This window comes from Callorhinus ursinus, unplaced genomic scaffold (genome assembly GCF_003265705.2).
Source record: "Callorhinus ursinus isolate GAN/ISIS: 27379988/994484 unplaced genomic scaffold, GSC_fseal_2.0 scaffold17, whole genome shotgun sequence".
Classification (NCBI taxonomy): Eukaryota; Metazoa; Chordata; class Mammalia; order Carnivora; family Otariidae; genus Callorhinus; species Callorhinus ursinus.
Window position 1 is genome coordinate 25,105,243 of NW_027397079.1, and position 17,305 is coordinate 25,122,547.

General features: G+C 37.7%; 1 protein-coding gene across 3 annotated transcripts in view; it reads left to right on the forward strand.

Moving 5' to 3' along the window:
* The window catches only part of DLC1 (DLC1 Rho GTPase activating protein), a 417,459-nt gene that overhangs the window by 11,846 nt on the left and 388,308 nt on the right, over positions 1–17,305 (forward strand). For all 3 annotated transcript variants that reach the window (XR_012381137.1, XM_073902378.1, XM_025886236.2), the window contains exon 2: positions 1,493–2,637. Coding sequence is in view for 2 of the 3 variants with exons in the window: in XM_073902378.1 (XP_073758479.1) it covers positions 1,618–2,637 (1,020 nt within the window). In the remaining variant the exon portion in view is untranslated. The remainder of the gene's footprint in view (positions 1–1,492; positions 2,638–17,305) is intronic.

Genomic DNA, 17,305 nt, shown 5'->3' on the forward strand with positions numbered 1-17,305 from the left:
CAGGATAGGGTACCAAATTCTAGCACATTCCTTAACTCCGCTGGTCTTCACAGGATGGGACTATTTACCTCTCTGGCAAGTGCTTAGTCAGAATAGCTTGAAATTTTTGGTAGGGACTCAGAATCTTTTTCAATAGACTGAAGTGACCCAAAACCAGCACAGCAGTTAATCTTGTTTATGGCCGAAATCAATAAGCCAATCCATATTATGTGCTGACAGTTCTTGTGTGGAGGAAAAACTAGAAGTGTCTGCTCTTTTGAATGGGATTTTTCTTTTATGGTCCAATAATCTGGTTTCATTATGGGACAACATTTGGATTATTCATTTTTGTAAAGTTCAGTTTACATTGGTATAATTTGTTTCCTTGAACTGAGGGTTTGAATAATTCAGGGCAAAAAGGGAAAGGCTACCTGGAATGTGTTTATATTCTACCTTATCTTAGGCCTGGTTTTCTGGTTTACTTACATTTTTATGGTCAAATTCTAATAGCAGTATACAAACTAAACTCCTTAGAAGCCAAAAAGAATGTGACTGAAATTTCTGAGGAATTGTCCCAATTGTTTTATCACGCTCACATCTTCTTTTTGGTTCGCTGAATTCCTATGTAAGGAGTTTAGATTTTAGACATACTAAAGCTAGGTGGAGGGAAGCGGCACAGGTAGAATTTCATTCCATGGCAACAGTGAAGTTTGTTGGCTGTCTAAGTTAGAACCAGGGCCGAGTTTGAATCCTGGCATACTTCCTGGATGTTTGACCTTGGGCAACTTATATAACGTCTCTAAGCTTCAACAAAACAAACTTGCTAGCTAGTAGTTAACAGTGATAGCATGCATGTAAATGTATTTATCCTAAGGCATGGTCAGTGGTCTGCATTACACTTTCCTATGAATTATGTGTTAATAGGAGCTAAACTAGATTGTTCCAAGCTTCTTGATCATTCCCCGGAGTAAATTACATCCTGGGATTTTGGGATCCGCGTTAGCTCTTTCACAAACTAAGACATTGCACATGCTGTCTCTATGGCTCAAATTTTGCATGAACGGTTCCCTGGTGGCTTTTGCTGCAATTCAAACCAAACAGCAAATAGATTTCTATAAGGACTTGTGTTCATAAAAGTAAAGCACAAAAGCATGGAAGCTAGAGCAACAAGTTTCTTTTGGTGAATTTTATTAAGTCCTGCAATGCAAATATGTTCTTAAGGGAGTTTCAAACATTCAGTACTTATATCTTCATTCATTAGTAGGTCAATCAATCCAGCTGCATTTAAAGTGTTGTCATTGCTTTTTGACCAGAAATATTAAATGCAAAATTTTGTTCTAAAGCGAGGCGATTTCTTAAAGAAGTAACATCATTCAAGCCATTGAATAGAAGCTTTGTAAGATCTCTTACTTAATCTTTCATAACACAGATTAAATGCTCTCTTTTCCAACATATATTTTGACTTGAGAATGATGATCCTGAACGATATATATATTTTTACATTTTTTAATAGGTGGTGAAATGACAAAACTCACTCTCCTCTTCAGTCAGTGCATATGAAGTCATCTTTCATCAAGTTCCATCTCCTTTAGTCTCATATGGAACGTATCTCTCTAACTGTTGTTAAACTACGATGACATGTCTGTAGCTATCAGAAAGAGAAGCTGGGAAGAACATGTGACCCAATGGATGGGACAGCCTTTTAATTCTGATGATTATAACCCAGCATGTCATCATGGACTAGTAGCTGACAGCTTGCAGGCAAGTATGGAAAAAGATGCATCTTTAAATGTGGATCGTAAAGAGAGGTGTGTTTCACTACCAGACTACTGCCATGGTTCAGAGCTGAGAGACTTTCCTGGGAGGCCCATGGGTCACATTTCAAAGGAGGTGGATGAAAATGACAGCCACGAAGGTGGAGATCAGTTTCTTTCTCTGGAGGCCAGCACAGAAACACTGGTGCATGTTTCTGATGAGGATACCGATTCCGATCCATATATTACAGATGATAAACAGATGTTAACTGCCCAAGGACAAAAAATATCAGACCAACATAGCAACAGAGGAGCAGGCTCCTCAGTAAAGATGCTGCCCGTCATGGAAGGTCACCCAAGTAATTCCTGGAGAATGGCTGCTGGAGCTGACTCAGCACTGGTAGAAGAAAGGGGGGAGAAAAAAGTTGTTGACATTGTAAGTGAAAGCCTGGAGCTTTGCAATGATATAAGCTTAAGTGAAAAAAAAGATGCATCTAACAAAATAAATGCATGTGACTCTTCGAATGTGAAAGATATTGTGCCTGAGAAGCAATTGTTTAATTCTGCTGTAATTGCTCAGCAACGAAGGAAACTTGACTTCCCTAAAGATGAACATGAAAGAAACACCTGCGACGTAGTACAGGGTGAGTTCTTGGCTCTTCCTTGCATGGACAGAGGACTGCCGTTATTAAAAGCAGATTCTAGAAGCTGCCTCCTGCAACCTCCTTCCTGCCCTGGTGGAATGTCAGCTGAAAATGGCCTCAAGAAGAGTGGTTTCTCAGAACATCAAAACAAAAGTCTCCCACAGGTCAGCTCAGGAGATGGCATGCAGTGTTTACACTTAAAGGAAACTCTGGCCACCCAGGAGCCCACAGATAACCCCGTCAGGCTTCGCAAAAGAAAGGTAAGACACATGCAAAGATTATCTGGCTTTGGGGATTTTATAAATATCCTTGTGGCCGTCACTTATTATTTTGCTCAGATTCAAGAGATATGTGAATGTTTCTTTTGCCCTATAGTGTAGCTGTATAACTCTGAGATATCTTCTTGGAGAAACCGTCAAAATCTGCAAAAATTAAAATATCAATAACCGATTCATTTCACTAATAGTATTTATAATAGTTTGTGAACATTGTATTCTGGAATTGTGTTGAAGACAGAATTGGTTTTGCTTTCTTTAATTGGGATTAAATAGCCACCAGATAGCTCATAGGTCAAGGCCTATCTGAATAGTGTTCTCTAGTTTTTAGAAAGAAAGAAAGTCATAGTATTTTCTTTATTTAATGTCAATTATTTGGGCTTATTTCTTTTTCCCTTTAAAAAGTATGTTTTATCATAATTAAAGGGCTATGAATTACATGTGGAAAAGCACTCCTTTAAGTATACAAAGGCAACAGTATCCCCTACGCCCTTTATGCTGATACTATTTTAAATAATATTCTGGCACATTTGCCATCAATAGATGTATCAACTTTTCTTTAACTCTTAACCAAAAAGAGCCAATAACTGAAATTATTCTTGATGCCAAGTCCCCTTTGACTAATACTGTAGATGCCATATTCCCCTAAGAAGTTTCCAAGTGAGAGAAGCAAAGACTGGAGTTACAGGAAGCATGGTTTAGCTAGTAGACTCTTGGCCAAAGTTTGTCTTATCTTTAGGATTTTCTCCAAATTCTTCCAACAATGTAGTGCTTTGCAATCCTGATATAAGTACAAATATAATTTCTTCTAAAAACCCAACATGGTCATTGGCATTGAAAACTCCCTGTAAATTGGATAACATCCTCCCCCGTCTTATGATATAATACTAATCCATAGTTGCAGTTCTCCTAACACAAAACCAGTGTTCTTAGTTCTGTTCAACTGGGGCTATCTACAATGAGGAAGAAAATCTCTAACTCTCTTTGTGGCTAAAAAAAAAAAGTCTGGTTTCCATAAACTGTGGTTTTGCTAACAAACTAGGTCCATAGTTTTATCATAAGTTAGTTTAAATGAAGTCCAAGACTTGAAAACAAAGATCAATGTGCTCAAACTATATGACAACAGAGCATTCTGTGCTTCTGGCAAACTCTTCCTTCCTCATATATTGTATTAAAGTATTAATGCTCCATAAAGCTGTTATGATTGGCATGCTCTGGTCACTTTTTCAGAAACGTCCATTTTTCCTATCAAATCTGTTGGGAATGCAATAATGACAAAAGAAATTATTAACTGACCTATGACATAGCTCCCCTAAAATAAGACAAACCCTGCCCAACAGCCGACAGAAACATTAAACATTCCAGAAACATATGCTCACCACTTGGACATTTATATCAATACTAAGAATGCTGGAAAGAATTTGCTCTTGGACATGTCACTATAGCATGGCTACATTATGAGAGCTGTAATTATAACCTATTTACAAGTTCTAACTTAAATATTCTATTTAAAGCATTTCATCATTCTAAAGTGTTATGGCATTGTCTGGTTGAATATTTGCTTTGACTCTATAGCTCATTTGGGATGCTTTGTAAGAAACAGATTAAATGCAAAATTTCAAGTTTAGGATTTACTCTGGAAAAGTATGATTATGGGAGAAGCCTCTATAATCAAAGTCTGTAGGAATTTCTGTTCTATTTTATACTGAATGAATATTAAAATACCTTTGAATTGGCAACTAGCCATTTTAGAACTCTATCAAAGGAAATAGTAAAACAAATTCATAAAAATATATGGGCAGAGATATTCATCATTATATTGTATGTTACTTACAAAAAAAGAAGCAACCTAAATTTCCATCAAGAATGTTTAATTATTGCTTATCTATAGTTGGAATGCTATGTAGCCATTAAAAAGATAGAGTGAGGGGGCGCCTGGGTGGCTCACTCAGTCATTAGGCGTCTGCCTTCGGCTCAGGTCATGATCCAGGGTCCTGGGATCGAGCCCCACATCGGGCTCCCTGCTCGGCAGGAAGCCTGCTTCTCCCTCTCCCACTCCCCCTGCTTGTGTTCCCTCTCTTGCTGTGTCTCCGTCTATCAAATAAATAAATAAAATCTTTAAAAAAAAAAAAAAGATAAGAGTGAGGGTGCCTGGGTGGCTCAGTCGGTTAAGCGACTGCCTTCAGCTCAGGTCATGATCTCAGGGTCCTGGGATGGAGTCCTGCATTGGGCTCCCTGCTCGGCGGGGAGCTTGCTTCTCCCTCTCCCTCTGCTGCTCCCCCTACTTGTGCTCTCTCACTCTCTCTCTGTCAAATAAATAAAAATAAAATCTTAAAAAAAGTTTTAAAAAAATAGAGTGAGTTCTGTGTGCATTAACTTAATAATGCTCATGATATAGTGTATGTGGAAAAAGGCAGTGGCAGACCACTATCTCTAGCACATACCAACTTTATAGGACAAAATGTGTGTATATAGATATAAATAGGGACAGGAGTATAAAGCTCTCTGATTAAATAAGACTGTGCAAATTCTGGTTAAATAGGCATAAAATTGTTAAAAGCAGTTACTTTGAAAGAACGGAATTAAAAGTGTAGAAGCAGGGGATTTTCACCTTTTTTCCTATATAATTTTTATAAAAGGTGATAGGATTATGGATGAAGTACACATAATGAACAAAAGTACAAAAACAAAATATTAGATCTATAAACTATTTGGAGCATTTTCTGCATGGCATAAAATGACCCCTTAAATAGTTATTATGATTATCATCACTCCTTTGAAATGGAAACCAATATTTAACAAGTTTTTCAAAATATTGACAAGAGTTCCAATCAACTACTCCATTCCTAATGCCAGTGAACATTGTTTAAAAAGAGATAGGCCTTTTGGGGAGACACACAAGCCACATTTTTATGTCTAAGGGGTTAGGTACCAGATGCTGAAAAGAATTTGCTTAATTGTCTATATCTGTAAAACTATTTGTCAGCCATGGTGACAGCTTTAATGTTAGTGCATGAAAAGGTGAAGTAGAATATAAACTAATAAAATTTTAGTGGGAGAACTTTAATCAGCTTACTATCTGATGATCATATGAGTGAACCAAATCCTTCATTGAATTTTTGAGCATGATTTTTTTTGGGGGGGAGGTCATGATATAATCAAGATTCTAAGACTTGGAAAAAAGAAGAAAACTAAAGTAGAGCTTCTAAGAATGATCCTCAGAAGGTACTGAAATAGCATTGTACTTCAGATATACATTATCATTCCTTGAAACCTATAAATCTTGGCAGGCATTCATTGTTTTGCATGATGTATTTTTTTGTTGTTTTCCAGTGTTATTTCTGGCCATCACGGATAGCTACACATATATTTATTAAGAGTCTCAAGTGGAGAGGACTGCATTTGTAGGATATATAAATATTAATCTTTTAAGCTAATAATTCTCTTAAATATGGTGAAACACATCATTGAATTGAAGCCACTGAAATCAAAGGAAAACCAAGTAGATTAGGAACAGACATTAGCAAATGGGTCAGAAGGTCGTGCGGCATATGACCAGTGCTTATAGAGCGTGGGTGGGTCTTTGGGGTAAGGCAGCTGGTTAAGAGCAATTCTCAGAGACAAATTCCACAGAAATCTGGAGGAGGGAGTCAATCTAAGAAGTGGTCTCTTTAAACCAAATGAGATGTGAAGATGGAAAATATGTAGGGAAAGACTTGAGGTTAGACTTTTTTAAAGAACTAGTGTATTTATTCTCGATGGTGGTTAGCTAATTAAAGAGAGTTCAAAATTCAGTCTTCTCTAGAGACTATTGCAATAGTCCCCAAAGTCTTGCATAACCATGATACTATATAAATGTACGAACATATGTTTATTTGCTCACATAAAACATAAACCATATTACAAAGCAATATAAACTCCAAAATATGCAAAAATGATCTGAACCTTGAAAAGACACCTAATTCCACATTCGAACAAAAATCTCACATTCCAACAATAAACTAAACTATATCGTTTATGCTGTACTTTTGACTGCTGTTGTAGAAAACCAGCATAAAAGTGACTTAAACAATATCTTTATTCTCACATACACATAATAATTGGGTATAAAGAGTTCTGGACCAATATGTAGCCTCTATGTTTTCAAAACCCTAGGCTTCTTTGATCTAACTGCTTTACCACCTTGATCCCTCATAGATAGTCAAGTCAGTGGGAAAAAGAGAGAGTACAGGGTTGAACACACTCCTGTGTAAAGGCAGAACCCAGAAGGGACACACTTCTTTTTCTCTCATATTTCATGTGCTAGACTTTAGTTGCACGGCCACACCTAGCAATAAGGGCTGAGAAATGGAGCCTGTATTCTGGATAAGCAGGTGTCTGCTAAAAATTCTATTGTCAAAGAAGGAGAAATTTTATAATGAGGGCTAACTCATAACATTAAATATGTTGAAGAACAACACCCTCCCATAAATCTATTCCAGTATATGATGGCATGTCGTGAAAGGAATAAACAGGCTGCTATATGTTCTGTGGTATTTTCTATAAATACTTGATTTAATTTCACACTACAGAATATCTTCTGTGTTAAGAAACAATTCAAAGTGATGTTCACCAAATGCTGCACTTTTTTTGTGGAAAACTTCCCAGGAGCAAAACATTATACTGTACTTTATCTCTGGACAAATGTAATACGTTAATTAGAAATGACTGATAAAATCAAGGATGTTCTCCTTACCCTATCTCTAAAATATGTATAAATTCAGGAAAAGTGCACTCATACTTGAAATGACCTTCTCATTCCTTTCTATGACCTTCTTGTTTTTTTCTGTCCCCTGAATGCCTATGTGGGAGCCTTGTAGCATGAGGAGGCTGTCATTGACCGATGGGTGACATAAAGAACATAGTAAATTATGCAAAAGATAGAATGGACAAAGATAGGAAGCCAGCTGGAAGAATATAAAAGGGAAGGAAAAAATTGTCTAAGAAATAAAAAACGAAAGGATGGTTAAGCTAAGGCCCTAAGATATATTGAATGAAAGCAAGGACTAGTGGGAGAATTAGGGTTTGTTAATAAGCCTAGTATCATTTGACAAAGAGGGAAGGACTAGAAAGCAGGGAAGGTATATATAGCTTTGCAGATAGATTCATAATAACAGTATGCTTTTACACTAAGTTCACGTGGGTTTTAAAGACACAGTCTTGTTGAATAGACTGTATTGTTTTTAAACTTCGTTTCCCTAGGTCAAGGCTTAGGACTGGCAGAGAAGTCATTACCCAGTGGAAAGTTGGCATGTAGATAGTTAATGCTAGGTCTTCCCAGCCATATTTTAGCTGGGTTTCTGTCCCAGGTACATCTGGTAACTTCACTAATAGCTCATTTTGTGTTGTTAGGCCACTGAAAACCATCAAATTATTTTATGCCATTTAAACTGGTTTTTGCCTTACAAACAACTAGAAAGTCAAAAACATATTTGCAAGTATTTGGGGCTCAAATATTTTGCCTCATAATAAACATGATTCCCCTAAAACCATATAGAAATGCATAAAGAAGAAAAACACATTTAATTATATGATAAAAGATAACATCAGATATAGTGTCTGATAAGACCAGCCCCATTCCATGGATCTGGTATACCACTGTGAGCCAGATAGCAGTTCCTTACATGGTGAAGCATATAGTCCCTGAAACATTGCTGGAGTTCCCAAGTAAGGCTTCTGTTTGACTAACACATAAGGCTAGCACCACAGGGAGGGAACAGTAGTGCAAGAGAAAGAGAGAAGGGGTGGGGCCCAGGAAGAGGAGGAGAAGGAAAGGAGAAAGAGAGATAGGAAGAGAGAAGGGTAAGCTATGGTAGGATAGGGCGCCTGGGTGGCTCAGTTAAGCGATGGTTAAGCGACTGCCTTCGTCTCGGGTCATGATCCTGGAGTCCCGGGATCAAGTCCCACATCGGGCTCCCTGCTCGGCGGGGAGTCTGCTTCTCCCTCTGACCCTCTTCCGTCTTGTGCTCTCTCTCATTCTCTCTCTCTCAAATAAATAAATAAAATCTTAAAAAACAAAAAAGCTATGGTAGGATACCAAGACGCCCCAGTCAATTGCAAGGAAAAGCAAGTCCTTGACAAAAACTGGATTTGTAGAAGGCTGGAATCAGATCCTATTTCAGCAGGATGCAATTGTGGTTATCACCAGCAGGAGTTTAAGGAGGAGACAAGGAACATGAATTTGAGTCCAGTGATTATAGAGCGGGTGGAAATAAATTATTGTTATTATCAGTTCACCTGAGGAACTCTGCTGAAGAGAGCCAGCCCTGCCTGGCCGTATATCCACCAGGCTGAAGGTAAAGCCCTGATGAGCTATTTAAAGTTCCTCAAAGAGTTTCTCTTTGGGGGGACTTTCCCAAATTCCTCAGCCAAATTAGTTGCTTGATTCTCTCTTCACTCATAGAAGAGTTATCTCTTTTATAACATTTACTATAGAACCATTTGATCGCACCATTGCTAACTAAAGCCTAGGCTTGGTGGGGGCAGTTTTGTGTCTGTAGCAGTTCAAATTTATGTCTGTATCATTCAGCCCAAGGCTTAGTTAGAACTCTATTCATAAGTGTTTGAGTGAATGAATATTCCTGTCATGGTAAAGGATTTATTTTCAGAAAACAAAATCAGGTGTCTAGAGCACACGTATAAAGATGTAGAAGAAATGGAACCATACAACCCACATCAGAAACCAGATATCACATGCTTTGTACCATAATCTCCTATCTGTGCTCCCTGCTAGTTCCATGCTAACACAGAGCATGAAAGAAGAGGGAGAAAAGAACTATGTAAAATCTGGGTCTCTGAGGCAACCTTCAAGTTTGATTATTGTTACTGTTTGTCTCAAAACAACTAATTCATTGTAACTAATCCAGTACAGAGAAATCTGGGGGGTTAATGTTATTTAGAATCTACTCCCTTATTTCCAGGGAGGAATGGGCAAGAGTAAGTGTAGAGGAGGAAAATATTAGAATATTCATTCACATTGATTTTTAATTTATCCTTTAATTTTATATATATTTTATAAGATATATATTAATACAAAAGTATATGTTATAGTTTATAAGTAAATAACATACGCATGGTCACTGAGGAGCACATGATCAAAAATGTTGGGAAGCCACTGGTTCAGAAATTCTCCAACTTTTTTGGTTCTTGTCATTCTGAGGAAGTTGGGGGTGGAGTGGAGGGGAAATGACAGGAAAAATAGAGTAAGAGATTGAAAGACAAATGAGTAGGAGAGATTAAGGGATTTGTTTAGAAAGTGTCAGACAGTAGTAAATTTCTTTGTAATTTATATCGTGAAAACCACATGAAGTAGGGAGATCTGCTGCCAGGTGCCTCTAAGGCAGAAAAATATACTCTGAATGACAGCAATTAGATCTGGATGTTTCTTGTTCCATATTTTTTTTTTAAAAAAGTAGTTATGATGTGTGATGAGCCTCTGATCCAAGCAGTGACTTGGACCCAAACTGCAAATTTACATTATTAGTAACAAGATCATTAATAAATTCACATTAACCCAACATCGGCTTTTATTGGAGCAAGAATTAATACATGTTTATGATATTATTTTAAATAATTGGGTATTTCAGAGCCAATTGCACATTAGAGGCTATCGTAATAGTGAAACTGATTTAGTTTCTTCCTCATGGATTTCTGTTACTATAAACCAGGACCAACTTATTAATCTTTTAATACCAACAAAACCACCATAAGCTTTGGCTGCATCCCTCCAAGAAATGCCAATATCCACAAAAGTTGGGATAACTAACGTAGCCTATGGAACAGGGCCCTGCCTCTGTTATCTGGGCACTAAGTTCAGTGGTGTCAACAGACTCTGTTCACTTTCTGGCTCGTGCTCTTAGAAATAAAGTACTTATCCCTGCTGCCAACAAGATCTCTATTCCACAGATAATATTCTAACTGTCAAGAAAATTATAGTGCTACTTTAGGGATAGCCTTACAATTTTCAAAGGAAACATAAGCAAAGAGGAAAATACACTTTTATTCTTTTTTTCAGTTCTGTTTCTGCATTGGCACAGGAATAAAACTAGTGATTCATCAAACTGTTTGATTTGGGGTTCTATTTTTTGAGCCACTGGAACTTGAAAAGGATTTTATATACATTAAGGGTTTTTATATGCATTAAAAGTTAACCCAGAGGTTTTAAAAAAAAAGTTGAAATAGCATTATTATTTGGTCTAGAAAATGAATGGCTTGGTCTGACCTTGGCTGTGCTTTTTTTTTTTTTAAGATTTTATTTATTTATTTATTTGAGAGAGAGAGAGAGAGAGAGAGGGAGAGAGAGAGCACAGGGAGGGGGTAGTGGGAAAAGCAGGCTCCCTGCTAAGCAGGGGCCTGCTAAGCAGGGAGCCCACAGTGGGGGTCGATCCCAAGACCCTGGGATCATGCCCCGAACCAAAGGCAAACGCTCAACCAACTGAGCCACCCAGATGCCCCAGTCTGACCTTGATTTTCTGACCGAGAGAATAAGCTGTTGATGAGAAGAGCAGAGTCTAAATTGAAGGGTATCATTTAGTCTTTGTAAAGCTGATTTGTCCCTAAAAAAAAGTGAAGACAGCATTCCTTACATCACATGGTTGCTAGAACATTAAATGAGATAGAAAATGTGATTAAACAAACTACCCAGTACAATTCCTGTAACAATCCATTTTTTAACCAAAATTCAAGGTGAATTGACAATTACATAACTGAAAAATTGCAGGCAGAATCTATATTCATAGCATAAATAGCAGCCAGGGTAGTAGCCACTTTTAGTTGAAGATTTCCGGAGTGCTGCATGGCCCGTGGTAAGTCTCCACACCGTCTACACCGTGGGTATGCATAGAACCAAGTAATTAAGCCAATGGACTCTGAAACCAAGCTGCTTCCCTCACTTGTAGCTTTGTAATCTTGTATGTTACTGATTTTCTCCATGCCTCAGTTTTTTCATCTGTATAATGGAATACTTCACTCTGTTGTTAGGAAGAGTGAATGTTAATATAGAGAAGTAATGAAAACAGAGCCTGACAGGTAGACAACACCATGGACTTTAGCTATTAGTAGCAATAGTTGTGGTTTGTTTGTTTGTTTGTTTGTTTTACTAAATTGTCCTGTAGATCTGAGAGTAAGCTGAACTGTCTGAGAACAGGTGTGAGGAAAGACTGACAAAACTTGAGAGAGGATTTAGAAAATAAGTCAACCCTCATGGACATCTTTGCTATCTAAATATCATTATATAGTAAGGCCTGGAATATGCATTTATTAACTAAATAAATATTAGGGTCCTTCCCTGTCCCAGCACTTTGTCATGTGTGGTATAAGATCCAAATAAAAATCATATATGCATCCTTACCTAAAGGAGTTTACCTATTGAAAGGGCAATGTAACATAATAACATAACAACGAAATATTCAGTTAAATTAACTTTAATAACTATTCCTTTTAGAACCTAATATGATATTAGCTTTGGAACCACAAGTACATTAACAGCATAATTCAACCTAACCCAAGGTAGAAAGTATTAAAATCTGTGGAGCTAGGAGCATTACAGGCTAGGAGAGGGACTCTGTCCCTAGGGAGGAAGTCAAAGAAGGTTTCACCAAGTGATGCCTGAGCTGCGCTTTGAGGAATGCAAAGACAGTGCCCTGTTGAGAATGAAGGAGAGGAATCTCTCTGTCTCAACTTTAACTGTTCTTGAGGTGTAAAACTTTATTTTCTTTAAATACCAGATTTTAGTCTTAGGGAGTAAATGAAATAAACAAATACTTCAAGAAAGCCATTTTGTAAACAGTCACTTTTAAATGCTAAGGTGTCTTTTGCAAATTATTTCATGGGGATATAAACATCAAAAGGGGAGGACAGTACTTCATATGCCATGCTTTAGCTTAGGCAAAGCAACTTTGTTTTCAAACTTAGATTTTTAGCTTCTGGGCTCCCTTAACCTTAAATAAATAAATAAATAAATAAATAATCAGATTTCAGCATACTAATGAGTCCCGGAAAAAAAAAATGCTAGCTGTGTTAATTTGCTCCCAGCTAGTATTTGGTTAGCAGAAAAGTGAAATGCAGCACGTGGACATTTGCTTGATGACTAAAACATTATTGGGAGATGTACTCACAAAATGGTTCAACTAGGGGTGCCTGGGTGGCTCAGTTGGTTAAGCGACTGCCTTCAGCTCAGGTCGTGATCCCAGGGTCCTGGGATTGAGCCCCGCATCGGGCTCCCTGCTCCTCAGGGAGCCTGCTTCTCCCTCTCCCTCTGCCTGCCACTCCACCTGCTTGTGCTCTCTCTCTCTCTGTCTCTCTCTGTCAAATAAATAGATATAATCTTTAAAAAAATGGTTCAACTATAAAATGGTGATGAGACAGTGATTCTCAATAATTTTCATACTCTCATAGATAAGAATCATCCATGGAGTGCTACTAATTAATTTTTTATGATGGGCAATCGTAACAAGGTGATTTAAAAGCATAATTGACTAAAAACGTAGGAAGTAAAAAAGCAAGAGAATAATTCCTTGCTTGTTAAAAACTCAATTCTGATTACGATGTTTCACATTCCACTCACATACTGGCCTGACGCACAATTGAAAATTTTCTTCAGAGTCACTTTGAAGTGGTACCCAAAGGTATTTCCGTCGGAGTATAACATGAGAAATGTACTTCATGAATATCTGATAAAAGTTTTCATCTTCCTTGAGTTTAAATAAAGGAATTCTTTAATAATAAGAGCCCACAGTCTCTCTGAGTGATGTGAATTGTCTGATGGACGACAATGTGTGCAGAGGACAGCACTCTGACCATGCCATTCCTCCTCTGTTTTGACACAGTGAAAGATCAGGGCTCACACTCAGTGTGCTGATGACAACCTTCGTTTTCAACACTGTGATTTAAATATTATTTAGATTGTGTCAGTTTGTAGCATAAAATCCATTCTATGAATTTTTGAATGAGTTCAACTTTTTCTTAAGAGAACTGTGAAGTGTCTAAAGCCTACAAGCAGAATATTAAGGATAACATAGGTTTACTGAACAAAAATATTGTATAAGTATATCCATAGATGTAAATTAATATATATAATACATATATAAAAATTACATACCTGTATAAATTAATTTTCAATGTCTGCAACGATCAGGCACAGTCTGAGATGCCGTATTTGGCTCGCTGCAACAATGCAGTCTTTGAGACTTGGAGTGGAGGATGTGACAAAACACAGAGGAAGTAAGTGGTCACTACCACAGGGACATTTGCAAGTTGGCTGGTGGTGGTCTACTCCCACATGTTTCCAAGGGAGATGTAAAAGGAAACCAGATGCAGGCGAGGCCCCTGTGGTAAATATCAACTTCAAGGTCAATGGACCATTTTCTCACTCTACCCCCCTCCCACCAAAGGCACAGGGAAGTGAAGTTTGGTCAACACAGCAGACCAGTGCCTACATTAAGAAACGAATGGCTGAGCTCTTGGGTGCAGAGTTGTTATTTCTCCTAGTATGTATTTGCCATTGGGTATTAGGACGTTAATTTTGACCCATTTCTCAATAACATCCCTTGCATTTTGTCTTCATCTTGCTGTAAGATGGTAGCATGATGCTTAACATCCTGTCACATGTTCATTTACCCAACAAGCAAGACATTGTCTGCTTGACTAGACTGGTGTAGGTAGCATCCTACAAACAAATATGGGATGAGAGACAGAATTTGCTTTTCATAGGTTCATGAAATGTTCCAGCTGGAAGAGACTTTGAACATTCTTGCATTTCACTTTAACTGGAATAATATGTGTGTATTGACAAGGACAAGGGGCTATAATTTAGAGTGTTAATAGTGGTATGTCCTGTTACCAACGTAAAGTTGCTGCCCCACGGAGAAGATGCTGAGTTGCATATTATCATGGAGAAGCTATAATTTAAAAGTAATCAGAAAGAATTGGCCAACATCAAAATGTAACACAAACCTAATATTAAGGTTTTTTTGAATGATGAAAGGAAATGTTTTATCCTTCTATTTCAGACATTTGTCCACTTGGTGTGCAAAGAAGAAAAAAAAAAAAACCCCACAGCTTTAAGAATTTAACTACCATTTCGGGTATCTGCTGACAAGAATATAAAATAAATTTTTAAAAACCTGAAAATTGAGTCTAAAATAAGTTTATTTTTCTGAGCTTCTCCTGGTTTCTAGTTTTATATTAAAAAGTTACTCTTTCTTGAGGCATGAATTTTCATTTAATTCAATCATTTTGTACTCTTTCCCTGTGATCAACATAGACTTATATCATAAATATTATCTCTATCCACTTAGAAGTTACAAAGTGGTTTCTCTCAGATGTCTTCAGTGTTTGGGTTGAGGCATGATAAATTTTAAACAAGCTGAAAAGTATTTCAAACAAGTTCCATACTGTGAGCGATCATTAAGGAGGCAAGGAGAGAAAGGAAATTAGCCAGCAGATTTCGGTATAATCTTCATGCAAATTTTTTAAGCATATTAGTGATTATATAAAGCACTAAATTTTTATACTTAAAATGTGACATAGACTAGAAATAAAAAGCATGCAAAGTTGTCCATCAGCCTATTCTGGGCAACTTAAAATGGAAATAAATCTGTTCTTCACATGCAATACAATACAGTTATTGTAATCCTAAATTTCCAAACCTGAACCCTGAGATCATTTATTTTATTGATAGAAAATAAATAGGCAACAGCCATAATTGCTTACAGGAAGCCAGTTGATTACAAACTTTAATTTCTAACTTTCACATAAATCTTTTCATTTTTAAGGGGACCAGTTTTACTCAGGAGATGTCAGTAGATAAGTCACAATGCTGATATAGTCACTTATCCATGTGAGCTGCTGCCTAATATTTGTGCTTCCAGTATTCCCTTCTAAAGTCAGAGAACTGTACAATACTTAGCTGGAGCTCCGGTTACCGTACAAGTCATTGGAACAAAACTTGGTGACATCAAGTTGTTGGAGGTAAGGGAGGATAGTAAAGAAGGGCAAGAAGAGCTGCAGTCCTGAAGAAGGAAAATTTGTGTGCTACTATTTGTTATCAACGTACATTGAAGTCATGTAAAATCCATTGTTTATGATGAGAGGCTAAAACAGAATACTGCAAATAACAAAAATGCCCAAACTGTGGTTTGATTTCCTACATAATATGTAGGAGGGCTCGTGCAAGAAATGTTAAGAGTCAGTCTCTACTAAGAAGCAAATAGTTGAAGTGTGTTAGTAGAACCTAGGAACCACGGCTATTGGAAGGGAATGTAAAACAGCTACAAAGTCATGCTTAAACTACCAAAGAGGGGTAGGTGACACACTTGCAGTGAATCATAACCTTGACTAGGGATTTTTGTTGTGGTGGTTCTGCATTTCAAATCCAAAGAGTTATACTTGACACAGTGTTTTCAAGTAATTGTTACCATTTCAACCACTTAACAATAAAACTTGATTCTGAAGGCATTATTAGCAAATTCACAAGCATTTAATCCGCTGAAGTTGCTGGCCCATCCACTCGCAGATGCCCAGTGGTCTTGCTTCCATGTGTCAGTCATTATGTACCACCCCTGTCAGGGGCAGTGGGCACCCAGGTGAGAAGCTGCAGGCAGATTTTTCCCGAAGCGCACTACTGTTTGCCTTGAGGGACTGCTTATGTTCAAAGTGACATATTTACCTTCTGCCCCTGCTGCTGCCTCCGTTCTTTCTGCACAGAATTCCACTGCCGCTTTGATAACACCCTTCTGCATTCCTAACCTTCTCATGAAATTTTTTGAAACCAAAAGAACTAAGCAGGTACATATAATTAAGAGTGAGTCATAAGCAATATCCACTCCCCAAATGTATAGTCCCAACCTTTCACTTAGGAAGGGGTTTAAAAAGCCAGGTTTACTTTGGAGCGGTGCCAATTAAAGTGTATCCACAGCTCTAAGAATGGAAGGAAATCAATCCATTTGTAAAAGATGTGTTTCAGAAATTCAAAATGTTTATTAATAACGGTTGCTAGATCCATATTGTTACCCCTCCTCTCCCTCTCTCTTTCTGTTTCTCTCTCTCTCCTCTCTCTGTGCGCTAGTCATAGAGCCAGAAAGAAAGCTCAGATGAAAAGTTGAGAGCTTTGGAATCCATCTTCACTTTAGAAACACTTGTAGAAATACACCTGTGAGTTTAGCGGTAACTAACAATAGTTATGAATATAATAATTCTTCATCCTCAATATTGCTCATCCCTCTCCCCTTAACTCCCAACCATCTCTTGCTCAAGTTACTGCAACATCATCCTAACTGATTTCTTTGGATTCCAGTCCTAAAACCCACAAATCCACACTTCACGCACTTCATGCTGCACTCCAAATTATCTTTATCCAATGCAAATCTGCCCCCTTCCCCTCTGTAGCTTTAACATTCCAATATGCTAGACACGGTTTTCAAGGACAGTCACATTCTGGGCCCTGTTCACCTTTGTAGTTTCTTCTGTGCTTCTCCTCATCTCACATTTTACAGCCACATTAAACTCCTCTCCGTGACCTAAATTCAGCATATGCTCGCTCTCCCCCAGAAAGCTCGCCCAGCCCACCGTCCTGCCCCTGGCATTCTTCAGGTCGCACCTCACATGTCACTTTACT